The following is a 14,813-nucleotide window of genomic DNA, read 5'->3' as shown; positions in this document are numbered from 1 at the left end:
GCCCTGGGCTAACATGCATGCCCATCTTCCTCTACTTTATATGGGACGCCGCCACAGCATGGCTCAACAAGCAGTGCGTCAGTGCGCGCCTGGGATCCGAACCGGCGAACCCCAGGCCGCCGCAGCGGAGCACGCACACTTACCTGCTTGCGCCACCGGGCCGGCCCCTATATTTGTTTTTTGAACTGAGCTATCCATATGCCATGTAAGAGAAGCCTCAGGTGTCATCTGGTGATGATATGTGTTTCTAAGTAGATAAGTTAGTCATCTGATTTATAGTCTCTATTACCCTAAGTCTCTATACTATACTTTGCAGTTTCGAGAAAGCACCCTACATCTCTCTTTGGTTGTTAACTCAAATAGCACAGGTTGATCAAGTACCTATATTTGCTGGCATAGTGATTGGCTGCCTTGATGATGAAAGCACTGGAAGCTTACAACCATAGAAATTAATTTTAGATGACAGTTTTCAGCCTTTTTTTTTCATGCTATGATCCAATAAAAGACAGTTGTCCTCTTTGTAGCACACTTATTTTCTCCCTGACTTATTTTGAATATCAGTAAATGAGAATGGTATAATTTCAAGAATAACCTTAAATCTGCACTATTTTGAAAATTTTGGTATTTCAGTTAATATTGGTAATAAATGATATATGATAAGTGATTTTGATTCATCAGTAATTTTTGATATTGTGACTGAGAGTTATTGATACAAGAGACTTCCCCCAAAGAGGGTAAAATTGAATTCAAGAGAGAAGATACATATAGAAGAAGGCCAACAGTCTGAGTTACAGTATTTTGATAGAAACAGGTTGTTTTCTTTTCCCTAAGACCTTGAAATGGGGAAGCAGATGGGCAGGTGGAAGGATGCTAAGGGTGAGGAGAGTGAGGGGTGGTGGAGCAGGGGAACAAGCAGTCAGTTCATCGGGTTCCTACAGATCACAAGGGATTCAAAACTTCATAAGAGAAAGAAACCATTTCCAGTGGAAAGGGAGTGGCCAGGGAATGCTGCCTGCCTACAGGAGACAGGTTGCATCCAGTCCTTGAATAATTAGTAGGAAAACAGTATGGAGATTCCTCAAAAAATTAAGGATAGAACTACCATACGATACAGCTATTCTCTGCTGGGTATTTATCCAAAGATCGTGAAAACACCAATGTCTAAAGATACATGCACCCCTGTGTTCCTTGCAACATTATTCACAATAGCCAAGACTTGGAAGCAACCTAAGTGCCCATCAAGGGACGAATGGATAAAGAAGATGTGGTATATATCCACAATGGAATACTACTCAGCCATAAGAAACCATGAAATCCAGCCATTTGTGACAACATGGATGGACACTGAGGGTATTATGTAAAGTGAAATAAGTCAGAGGGAGAAGGTCAAATACCGTATGATCTCAATCATTAAGTAGTAGATAATAACAACAACAAACAAACACATAGAGACAGAAATTGGATTGGTGGTTACCGGAGGGGAACGGGTGAGGGAGGAGGGCAAAAGGGATAATGAGGCACATGTGTGTGGTGATGGATTGTAATTAGTATTTGGGTGGTGAACATGAGAACATGATGTAATCTATGCAGAAACAGAAGTATAATGATGTACACCTGAAATTTATACAATGTTATAAACCATTACCACAATAAACAAACAAACAAAGAAAAAGCAAAGCAAAAAAAAAAATAATTAGTAGATTATGGCAAAATCCAAAAAGAGACTGGTAGGCATTGCTCTCCAGGAAGGATAGCAGTGACAGAAGTTTAGGAATCCACAAGGAATGTTCTAGAGATAACTAGTAGTCCAGTATGACTGTGTGGGGATGGAGTAAGAAGTTCAGGCATCAGAAGATAGAGTTTGAACTTTTTTGTCCGCTATAAAAATTCTTCATGGCCACCCTTGACCTACAAGGATCTTCCTTCTTCTCCTTTCTTATGCTATTTTAGTAACTCATTAGTAATTAACCTTGGACTTCTTATCAGGGTCTAGGATAGATACATGGTCTAATATATAGACCAGAGAGATGGTCTAATTATTAGTTACAGATGTAATCTACATGCTTGATTGGTAAATGAATGAATATATAAAGAAATACCCATGGCTTCTTTTCTACATTATTCTTCAACTGTAAGAATTCTCTGTTGTTATTTAATATTTTAGGTATTCGATCGTCTTTCACAAGCTCAACAAAAACAACTGAATGCAGGAACCTTGCCACAATCTTCTTTAAATCCTCACTGCAGCTTCATCCATTGACCTTATTCCTTGTCTGGCCTCAGTCCTGGTCCTACTTCAGGAAAATGTTAAGGCCTAATTAATATTTGTTAAGTTAATTAGTCCTTCAGGCAATGAGGAACCAAGAAGATAGCTTTGACACAAGCAAAATAGTAGTGCCCAGAGTAGATTTAAGAGGTTGATTTAATAGTGCAGGGATACAACATTAAGATACTAACAGGTGTGACAAAAATGAGGTGGAAAGGAATATACTGATACAAAAACTGTTGTGAAAGAAAAGAGATTTGTCCTTGTGCATTGGATTTTTCTTCTTGGCATTAGAAGAATTCAGAGAAAAGATTGCTCATTGGGCAAGAAGTTTCAAGGAAGGATTTGCAAATCAATTGGAGCTTAACAAGGCCTTAAAGCCTTGAGAATGTTAAAATAACACGGATAAACAAAATCCAATTAATACACGTATTGCATATATGGCAAAGAAACTAACTCCACATGCTCAATCCCATGAAACCCTTCCAACAACCCTGTGAAGTGGACTGTCACCTCTCTTTTAAGTAGCTGGGAAGGGAGCAGTGGCTGCATGCTTCTTAGATCACTCCCCCAGATAACCTCTCTTACCAGGCATTTACTCCCTAATAAATCCTTGTAGGAAGAGAACCACTCAGCCCTATTTTAACTCGTCTGTGGTTTAACAGCAACAGGAGGCCTTTTCAAAATGTTACATGCCCATTCAGAGTGGGCTATTAGAGTGCCTGATGGATCTGGTACAGCTGGTGTTTCAGCAAGTCTCCGAAAGAGAAAGCATCTCACAAGGGAGATGCGGGGGTATGTGCCAAGCAGAGGCATTTTGTTGGATCACACAGTTTTCTTTCTCCAATTAAGCTGTATCTTTTGATCCATAATTCAGTAACCTGGACTCAAACCTCAAAACTAAACTACTGCTCATACTAAGATTTAAGTTCTAGGCTTTAGTTGAGGTGCTTCAACTAAGATTAGAGGATTTTTTTTTTTCTAAAATAGGAATTGATTTTTTCTAGCAATCATTGTAAAGCCCAGATTACAATTGAGTAAGGAGAGACCAGAAGACACAGCTGTTTTGTGCTTGTGGGCTGGTGCAGCCAGGAAGACTGTGGAGTAATCCAGCTTGATTTAAACCTTGAATAAAACGCAGGACTGGGGCCGGCCCTGTGGCTTAGCAGTTAAGTGCGCGGCTCCGCTACTGGCGGCCTGGGTTCGGATCCCGGCGTGCACTGACGCACTGCCTCTCCAGCCATGCTGAGGCGGCATCCCACATACAGCAACTAGAAGGATGTGCAACTATGACATACAGCTATCTACTGGGGCTTTGGGGAAAAAAAAAAAGGAGGAGGAGGATTGGCAATAGATGTTAGCTCAGAGCCGGTCTTCCTCAGCAAAAAGAGGAGGATTAGCATGGATGTTAGCTCAGGGCTGATCTTCCTCACAAAAACAAACAAACAAACAAAAAAAACGTGGGACTAGGATTGATGACAAAGGAGAGAAGAGCCCTGGAACAATTATAGCTCCTATTTGAATAGAACTTTACACCTCACAGGTATTTTCACCTATATTATTATATTTGTCCTTCACAACAGCTGTCTGACATAGCACTTATCAAATGGTATTTATGTTTTTTTTGTGTGTGTGTGAGGAAGACTAGCCCTGAGCTAACATCTGATGCCAATCCTCCTCTTTTTGCTGAGGAAGATTGGCACTGAGCTAACATCTGTGCCCATCTCCCTCTACTTTATATGGGATACCGCCACAGCATAGCTTGACAAGCGGTGTGTCAGTGCCCGCCCAGGATCCGAACCTGGGAACCCCGGGCCACCAAAGCAGAGCACACGCACTTAACCGCTGCGCCACTGGGCCGGCCCCTCAAAAGGTATTTTTAATTACTTACAAGTCTGTTCCTGCACTAAACCTAGAACACTCCAAGGGCAGCATCTATATGCGTCTCCTGGGCTTAGTGTCGTGCCTCGTGTAGAGTAGGTGGGCTGAGAGTATTAGGGAAATGAAGTAAATTCTATCACCTTAATTGCTTGGTGTAGACAGGTATTATTAACGTGTACTGTGGATGCAAAAACTGAGGCTTATGGCCCAAGTCAAATAAAATGCAAAACAGTGCTTCTAATCTGACCCTAAATCTGATCATTGCCAGCATGCAATGTTGTCTCTGTACTAATTGCCAAGATGCACACATGAACCAAGGGGTTTACAAGACATACCCTTGTGGGGTGTCCAGGAAAATGGCAGTGCCATTTGTCCATAAGATGACCTGATAATAAATTCCAAAACTGTGTATCAACATTGACCTGAACATTGCAGAGATGAATCCTGAGGGATGTAGGATAAGAGACTGTTCCAGGAATTTTACAATGGTTGCTGCAAAAATGACTTATGTTTAGACAAGAGACTCCTTTCGATCTCACTTGAAGCATCTCAGCTAAGGCATATAACTTAAATCTGATATATGAAGAATACTTTAGTTTTTTTCTTTTTTTTGGTGAGGAAGATTAGCCTGGAGCTAACTATCTGTTGCCAAGCCTCCTCTTTTTGCTGAGGAAGATTGGCCCTGGGCTAACATCTGTGCCCATCCTCCTCCACTTTGTATGTGGGACGCCTGCCACAGCATGACTTAATAAGCAACGTGCAAGTCTGTGCCTGGGATCCAAACCTGTGATCCCCAGGCTGCTGAAGCGGAGCGTGCGAACCTAACCACTAGCCACTGGGCTGGCCCCAAGAGTACTTTAGTTTTGAGGCTTGAATCCTGGTTGGAGATCTACCACTAACATGCTCATTATGTATACAAAGCTCCTTGTTTACGAGTGCAATTTTTCTTGATTATTTTTTTCTTATTGGATAAAAAGGGCACATGCCACAGATATGAGGGACTAAGTCTGTTCCAGTCTCATTCCCTTTGGGGTGCTTCAGATGCTTAACACTGTATCTTTGCCCACCCTTTCTTCCTTCCTTCCTCTCTCCCTCCCTCCATCCCTCCCTCCCTTCCTTCCTTCCTCCTTTTATTGTGTTAAGGACACTTAACATGAGATCTACCCTCTTAGATTTTTTAGTGTAAATTACAGTATTGTTATCACCTCACATCTGTTATGATGGCTATTCATAAAAACACAAAAGATAACAAGTGTTGGTGAGGATGTGGAGAAATTGAAACTCTTGTGCACTGTTGGAGGAAATGTAAAATGGTACAGCCTCCATGGAACACAGTATGGATGTTCCTCAAAATTTAAAAATAGAACTACCATACGATCCAGCGGTCCTACTTCTGGGTATATATCCAAAGGAGCTGACATCAGGATCTCAAAGAGGTAGTAGCACTCCCATGTTAATTGCAGCAGCATTCACAGTAGCCAAGATGTAGAAACAAACTGAATGTGCATTGACAGATGAATGGACAAAGCAAATGTATCCCTTCTGAATAGACATTTTTCCAGAGGAGACATACAAATGGCCAAGAGGTACATGAAAAAGTGCTCAACATCACTAATAATTAGGGAAATGCAAATCAAGACCACCATGAGATATTACTTCTTACCTGTTAGAACGGCTATTATCAAAAAGACAAGAAATAACAAGTATTGGCAAGAATTTAGAGAAGAGAGGACCCTTGTACACTTTGGTGGGAATGTAAATTGGTGCAGCCACTATGGAAAACAGCATGAAGTTTCTTCAAAAAATTAAAAATCGAATTAATATATGCTCTAGCAATTCCATTTCTGGGTATTTATCCAAAAGAAAAAAAATCAATATCTCAAAAAGATATCTGCACCCTCATGTTCATTGCAGAGTTATTCATAATAGAGAAGACATGGAAGCAACCTAAGAGTCCGTCAATGGACGAATGGATACAGAAAATGTGATATTATTTAGCCATAAAAAAGAAGGAAATTCTGCCATTTGTGACAACATGGATGGACTTTGAGGACACTATGCTAAGTGAAATAAGTCAGATAGAGAAAGACAAATACTGTGTAATCTCACTTATATGTAGAATCTGAAGAAAAAAAGAAAATTAACTCATAGATACAGAGAACAGATTGGTAGTTGCCAGAGGTGGGGGTGTGGGGTGGGCAAAATGGGTGAAGATGATCAAAAGGTACAAACTTCCACTTATATGATAAATAAGTCCTGGAGATGTAATGTACAGCATGGTGACTGTAGTTAACAATACTGTATTTTATATTTGAAAGTTGCTAAGAGAGTAGATCTTAAAAGTTCTCATCACAAGAAAAAAATTTTATAACTATGTGTGGTGATAGATGTTACTTAAACTTATTGTGGTGGTCTTTTCACAATATATACATATATCAAATCATTATATTGTACACCTAAAACTAATGCAATGTTATATGTCACTTATATCTCAATAAAAAAAGAAAATGTATCCTTGCACTATTAAAACAACTTTTTAAATCTAGCCTCTACCCCATTATCTTGCTTATGTCAATCTTCTTGGTTCCTCACAGACAACAGGAATCTCTCCTTTCTCTGGCCCCTTAGAAAATTAATTGGATAGATGTATACAAAAAATAACATATGTTCCTGATTAATATTTATTTTTGTTTTTTCAATTGTAATATACTGCCTTCTGTATGTATATCTGATCTCCCCACTTAAATTTCTTTATTCTTTCAAAATATCTGTGTATACGTATTTTCATATACATGCCATTTTTAATTCCTCAAAACAATCTGTGAGGCGGTTATCAACGTGATACCCATTTTACAGACTATAAAACTGAATCTTAGAGAGGTTCAGGGATTTGTGTGCACAAAAGCAGAAAATACTTAAGGTATAAAATCTTGCTATATATGATACTAAAGCCCATGACTTTCTCTTGGTTACTGATTCTAGAAGTATGGAAGACATAGTGTTACAAAAGCATAGTCTCTGCTTTGAAGGCATGTGAAGTATAATGGCAAAAAATTGTTAGATGTAGAATCCATATTCCATAACTCTTTGAATTTCCAGTATGAAGCATAGTGCCTTATGCATAATAAGTGATGAATTAACATTTTTTAAATATAGATAATCTTTGTGTTGAAGAATCAGTTGAAAATTACTCATGGAACATTGAATTAGATGAAATAAGTGATTCAATTTTCAGAGCACTCAGCTCTGCTGAATAACTTTAGCTTATATTTTGGTATTACTCACCTAATGGGAATATGGCAATAAGATTAGGGGGACATTATTGCAAGATTTTATCCATATCTTGAGGTGGGACTAAAAGTAGAGAGGATGCCTCTAGCACTGACTTCTTTCTCTGGAGAACACGAGTTTGAACTTGATGATTACATGGCAGGCTGCTCCCTTTTTGACTTGGCATTTGTTATATCAGAAACTATTTTGTTTTCCTTCTTCCTTTTTTGCAGGAAATTATAAGCTATCAAATCTCTTCTTTCAAATAAAATATATGTAAATATATGTGCAAAATATATATTTCACAGGCAAGGAGAACAGCCTCAGAAAAGATTTTGATCAGCTCTTCCTTTTTTCACCGAAAAAGGATATTAGACAAGACGACGATTAAGAAGGCCATGGAATCCAAGTACCCCTGTTACTATTTATATTATGCTTTCCATAGGCTGAAGAGGAGACTGTCCAATTTAATAACATAAGTAGAATATACTCACTTTAATTAGTGATTCTTTTGGAAAAATAAGCTGGTTTATATTTGTGGCAATAATAAAGCTAGTAATTAAATAAAGCTAGTAATTTCTATTCCAGTCAACAGACATTAGCTAGATTGAGTTTTTGTCAGACTTATGAAAGATTTCCCTGGGAAATTGCTTATAATAAGAATCTAAGAATTATTATGAGTTACTCAGAATATAGAAATTTGTTTTTTGATCAATATATTTTTATAAAACTAATTGGCAAATAGTATAGAAAGTAAGAATGGCAATAGATGGTTCATGAATAAACAGCTCCAGGGTCAAATAAGTTAAACAAAATTAAAATAATTTGTGTGGAACTTCTCCAGTCTTATGTAAGCATTCACTGAGAACCTCCTAGAAGGGCATATAGCATATAGTTTTAGCTGTATTAATTTCATCCATAATCCCATTTCTGTCATTTCTTTTTTCCTGCTCATGGAGTATCTCTTGCACTTGGTCTAGTGTTCTTCAGAATATACTTTGTGAAGTCACCAGAAACTTGACCTTGTAAGTGTGTGTCATGTTGCTTTCTCCTCCCGTATCCAAATATAGGCCTTATTATCTAGATCACAGATTTAACACCTTAATGTAGCCTATTGCTCTTGCAGGTTCTATCAGAGTAAATTTTATTTCTTTATTAAGATTGACAGTTCCTTTAGGGTGGAGATGATTTCATGCTTTCCTGAACACCCCGTGGTCTCTAAAACAGTGCTACCCGCATACAGAAGGGTTCTCCATGCACTCTTATTAATTGGTTAATTGAATCAATAGACCCAGAGCCCTGTTGGGTACTGAGGATGTAAAATTGAACAAGATGTCTTTTGCCCGCAAAAACCTTAAGTTTAGTGAGAAGAGACGGGCAACCAGATAATATGCAATATCAGAAGTAAACCATAACTATTTTGGAATTGTGAAGATGGGCAGATGTAAAATAGACTATAAGAATTTTAGAAAGTCTTCAAAGAGGAAGTGACCTTAGAGTTGGGTTTTGATACTGAGTAGGAGGTTGCGAGGTAGAACAGGAATGGGGTTGGAGGAGATGGATAAAAGGAGAAGGAAGGGTAATCCAGGTGGAAACACAGGTGTGATATTGTAGAAAGGAGTCAGCACATTTGGAGAATGATAAGAAATTGAGGGTGTCTGGAGAACGGAATGTATGTGCTGAGACAGAGGGAGTAAAGGTCAAAGAGTTAGGTTAGGGTTAGTGTGTGAAGGGCCTTGTATTCTATGTGCACGAGTTTAGATTTTATCCCAGGTGGCAGATATCATAGTGGTTAGAGCATGAAGTGGGATTCAGACAGTTGGGCTCCAATCTGAACTTTACCATTTACCTTTTCCAAAGATTACGTAAGAGATCGTACAGAAAGCACTTAAAACAGTGTCTGGTGTATCTTAGCACCACACAAAAGTTGGCTGCTGTTACTGGAAACCACAGAACATGAATTTTAAAGCAGAGAAATTATATCATTGAATTAATTTCACCGTTATTTCTAGATTTCATTTTACTTTTCCAGAATTGATTTTTTGAGAAAACAACTATGATGGCAGGGTGGAGAATACAAGAGAAGACAAAAAAAGAACTCTAAACTGGGCAGCCTGGGGAAACAGTAACACTCACTATGACTGATTGTCTGCTGTGTGCCCAGGGTATGCTGAGTGCTCAACTTGCACTATCTCATTTAATTTTCACTTCATTATAGTAAGGGAAGTGCCATATTATTATCCTCATTTTACAGAAAATTGTGATTGAAGAGGTAAAGTGGCACCGCAAGGTCACATTCTGGCTAGAGCTGGAACCAAGTTTAAGTCTCTGATTTCAGAATTTTCACTAAACCACTCTACTGTGTAAGTTATGAAATATCCCTGAGCCTCATTCTCCTCATCTGTACCATGGAAAGGAAAAATACCTAGCGTTAATATTCTTGGGAGAACTTAATGCATAACATATGTGAAGGCACTGCTACAGTGTCTGATGCATAGTAATTATAGTGATGGTAGTAACTGTTATTATTATTCTTATCTATTTTAGAACATCTCTAAATATAAGTTAGAGCATTATTTGAAATCACGTTTGGGGAGGAATGAAGAAAAGACACTGCAGTGATATTAATGTACTGCTAAGAAGCTAGCTGGCCTCTATTATACTGGAAAAGCAGAATCTTTCTCTTCTATGGACTCTGAGTTTTATATAACTGTGTGCGTAGCCCTTTCTGAACACTCAATTCAGGTTTATTTAGTTTCTATTACTCTTAATTCTGTTTGCACTGGCATAAGCTATAGTATACACTATCAAATGAAGACTTAATCTGATGCATAAACTGTCCTATGGGAGAGGGTTCCATATTGCATTGCAATTATCTGTTTTTCTGACCCTGTTCCCCAAAAGATTACAGATTTTCAAGGGCATTAGTCATGTCTTGGTCATCCATTTCTCCAGAGCCTTGTAAGTGCTTGGTTTATAGTAGGTGCTTAATAAATGAGCATTACATGAAGGGAGAAATGAATGAATGAAAGGCAAAACAATTTTAACATAGACATCACATTTTGGGGCTATTTTTCAAATCTGAGTTCCTACTAATTTAATAATGACTATTATGACATCACTGTTACCAGATTCTCTAAGGCTTTATTAAACATTTATACCCACTAAAATTAGATGCTGCATCTACTAGATGAAAATCAGTTTCTCAACTGACTGGAGGTTAATCCTTCCCATAACTGATATCATGACATAGCAACAATAAAAATAACCCTGTCCTTCCTGCTAGCACTGGAGTGGGATTACAGGTCTGTCTATTTCATTTGACTAAGGGAGCCCTTTCTCAAAGAGAGATTGGGAGGCTCAAAATGTCTGTGCCTCTCCTTCATGGGATACAGTATGAGCACGTCAGAATGCAGACTCCAAGAAGCACACCGATGGAATGCTTCTGCTGAGCCAAGAGATGGCAACATTCACTGTTGGGGTTTTAGCAGTTCCTGAGGGTGGACCATCTCGCTATGAACTCACGAGGTAACAGGGTTTAGAGAATTTCCTGTTCTTAGAGCACCTCCCTGTTTAGGAGTCTCTTTCACTTCTCCTGCAATCAGGAGGGCTCTGCTCTGAAACACACTTAGACTGTCCACTGTGAAAATAGGAAAAGATGGCAAGTTACCCTATATTCAGACAGAAGGAAAAAAAAAAGACTGTTCACATAAAGGGAAAACAGCCACATAATATTTCAGGAAGCTAGAGTGTTATGGACACATGTAACATACATTGTCAAATGTAGGGGATGGAGGTAGGAGGGAGAAGGGAGGGAGTGTCTTTAAGACCCTGCCAATGTTACCCATAATAGCGTTCCACTCTGCTCTGACTGTGTACATTGTAAAACTCCTCTCCCTGCCAGCAACTTGGCTCTGGAAGAATCACCCCAGGGATGAATTCATAGGATCCCGTTCATTCTATATTTTCATCGTTGAAAACACAGGCAAATGAGATGCAGGGCGACACTCCTGGTTTTCTGTGGTTGTTTGAGCTTCCCTCGGCCCCTCTCTGGACTGGTTGTTCAGTAATGGCCACAGAACCAGCCCAGATGTTTGCACAGTAAATATGATGCTTGACTATTACTCTGGGAAGAACTGGGGGGAGGAGTGGGAGTGGATAAGAAAGAGGCCCTATCCCCTGATACTAAAAATATCTATAAAAGTCACATACAGTTATCCTTTTCCCAGCCTCCCCATTCACTTCCAGAGTAAGAAAATCAGGATTAACGTCTCTCTAACCCCTTATTTGGAATTGGTTTACATTGCGGTTGTCTCCTCTCTGATATCTTTTCTCTTAATGCTGATTTTAAACTTATTTCTCCTGGATAAATGTCATTGTGTATGTGTGTGTGTATTTATATAAACAAATATGAGGTTGGAAAAAAGATTTGAGGGCCTTAGAAATTTTGGCCTCTCTTTTTGTAGGTCTCCAGGCCTTTTCTCCTCCCTACTAGAGGAATCCCTCTCCCTCCCACACACACTCTCTTTGTTAGTTTTTATTTAATGCTAAAGAAATGGGAAGGGAAAAAAGTAGGAAGGGAGGGCCATTTGTTTCCAATTAACTATGCTTATCTATGGGGCTGAGGTGGTTACTCCAACAGACTGGTCTTTATTCTAGCATGCACTCTTCCCCTCTGCCCCACCAAGGCATAGTGTAATAAGCCTTGCCATTACCTCGGCCCTATCCAAATAAGTGAGGAAAGAAAAGCTAAATGATATCTTGCTATTGTAGAGAGACTTGGACCATTCCATGTGTAGACACATGGAGTGCCTACCTCTGTAGATCTGGACCTGACCCAAGGCAGCTTGTTCTGTTTGATCTGGGGTCCCTTTACCCTCTGTGTCTCACCATCTCCTATCCTCTCCTCCCCCATTCTTAATCAAAACAGCCTTGGGCAAATCTAATCGCTGGGCTGATCAGATCTGAGAGTTCCAAGCATTGACTAAACACTCCCAAGCACACTGCATGACAGAATTGAGACCTAATGTTTGCTGTGAATAGCTCCATGATATCTCTTAGACAAATGAATTACTTCAAAATATCAGTTTATGGACTGGCTTAATCAGAATGACCTAGAAAACTTGTCACACTACAAATTGTTAGGTTCTATTGCCCAAGAGTTTGCCTCAGTATGTTTGATAGGCAGGCATGTTTGCTAGGTTTGGGAACTCCAGTCCTAGACAATTGCCTCAAATCAGAAGTCACTCTGGACAGAGCCCCTGAGCTCTCATTTGATGCAGTCATTTTCAACTTGTAGCCAACTCTGGTGATGTCTGATTTTCAAGGACAGGAATTATGCCACTTTGTCATATTAGAATGGAAGGAAACCAGAAGCCCCAGTAGCAGTCTGTTGAGTTACTCCCACAAAATGATCCATTGAGTCTTATCTTCCAGACACACTGAGATCCAAAGGTAGCTGTATAAAGGAATCACGGGCATAAGGCCATCAGATACACTAATGTGCACACATACATGCCTACACGTGTGCACACACTCTCATTGTCTTTTCTCTGAGAGCCATGGACGAAGTCGGCCAAGCTCTTGGCCAGGGCTGCTATGAATGATTGCTCAGGCTGTATGCTGCACAGTTCCGGGCACCATTTTCATCAACTGCAACGTGAATGGCCCCCCAGCAGTTGTGCAATGCCGTGGTCCTTGGAGAAAGTTAGACATTATTTTGAAAACCAGAAGGAGCCCACTACTGAGGAAGCAAACACAATGTTTGGGGGTGAAAGTTCAACAGATTCAACAGGATTCTTCTTGCTCTGCAGCTGGCTCTTTAAGCTCTGCTCTCAGCACATGCACACACATATGTACAGACTCTATATTCTAGACTTGCCCTTTCCTTTAATCCAGGCTGGTTTGCAAGAGCTTCCCTTCTACGCCTCTGCACCGCAGATGGATTGGGAAATGCCACAACAAATGAGAGATGGGGAGTTAGTTCATAGTGAATGATTCTCCAACTCAGGGCTCCTCCAGCGTTCTGGAACTGTTTAATGCCTGTCTTGACAGTCTTTATCTGCACAACCCTTTCCTTGAAACCCAGTCCCATGCAATAAAGCACGTTCATTTCATGCAACACAGCTCAGTTGATGCTTATAGTTCCAAATACCCCCGTTTACTGGGCACAGCTCAGTTGGGAGTGCCTGGTACAAAAGAACATGCACAGCGCAGCGACAGGGGGTGTTCACCACCAAACACAGAGAAGTAAAGGAGCTGCAAAGCTATGGTAGCTAGAGGAGGACTAGCTTTCCTGATTTCAGTTCACGAAAAGCCTTTTGGCTCTACAGTTCACTGCTTTGACATGACATTTGTCCTTGGCTGTGAGATGATGTTGCCTTCAAAGTAAGTCAGATTAATTCCCAGGCTTGTCTGGGATCAGGAGCTGGAGTCTTCACTCAATGGCAGTCCTGCCCTCAAAACCAGTCCTAGGCTTTTGCATTTGTTTTACTAAGTGATTGGATAGTCCTGAAACATGAATTTCCTCCAATCTTTTCCACTTTGCAAACTCCAGAAGCATTTGACTAATCAGTTAAAATCCATGGGAGAACTGACTGTGAGCTAAGGCTTCAGACATGCAAAGCGCACAACCCTGGGAAACAGCAGCATCTGGGACAGGAGGCTCCCATCGCTTCACGTGAGGATGGCATGGGTTTTGCAAATCAAACACACACAGAAAACCAGTGTTGGCCCATGTTGGACACACTGTGTGGGATGCACGGTTGAGTGAGGACCCAGACCAGGGAGCCACCTGTTCCTCTAGCTTGCATACATTTAGTTCACACCACCTCAGGCCACTCACAGTTTGCTTACCTGCTCATTGTTGCTCTCCCACCATTCCCCATACTCCCTTTGGGGGTGAAACACTCTATTTCCGACTTGTGCTGGGCCAGTCTCCTGTCTTTGTACCTGGTGAGCATGAACAAGGACAGGAGCAAACAGAAAGATGTGATTGTGTGCTTACTGGCCAGGCTGAGGCAGAGCTGTGGGTGTAGAGGGTCACCCCATGCCACAGCAGGGGCTCCTGCTTTTCACTGCAGTGGCTGATCAGTGATACTTGTTAGATGATTGTGTTGGTGTATGGATAACATTGGGGATGATTTTGTTACTTCTTAGTTAAGCTACGTGTAATCTACCCTTTTGCATTGCCTATTAATCTGTGAGTCCATCACATTTAATAGTCAATGGTAAAAGGAATGCAATTCCTAGCATCTAAAACAAACATTAGTATCAACAAATTGGAATTTATTTAGTGCTTATCATGTGCCAGACATAGTGCTACCTAAATTTAATTCTGGCAACAAGCCTGTGGCAGAGGGTCTGTTGTTATTATACCCTTTTTACTGAAGAAGAA

The 14,813-nt window shown here is 40.1% G+C and overlaps 1 protein-coding gene across 1 annotated transcript in view; it reads right to left on the bottom strand.

Moving 5' to 3' along the window:
• Nucleotides 1-14,813, bottom strand: part of GRM5 (glutamate metabotropic receptor 5) — a 543,453-nt gene that overhangs the window by 8,669 nt on the left and 519,971 nt on the right. Inside the window, exon 11 of the mRNA XM_058545440.1 lies at nucleotides 14,273-14,368. Within this exon, the coding sequence (XP_058401423.1) occupies nucleotides 14,273-14,368 (96 nt within the window). The remainder of the gene's footprint in view (nucleotides 1-14,272; nucleotides 14,369-14,813) is intronic.

The sequence above is a fragment of the Diceros bicornis genome, chromosome 7, assembly GCF_020826845.1.
Source record: "Diceros bicornis minor isolate mBicDic1 chromosome 7, mDicBic1.mat.cur, whole genome shotgun sequence".
Classification (NCBI taxonomy): Eukaryota; Metazoa; Chordata; class Mammalia; order Perissodactyla; family Rhinocerotidae; genus Diceros; species Diceros bicornis.
Note: the sequence above shows the minus strand (reverse complement) of the source record. Positions and strands in the feature narration are given on the sequence as shown.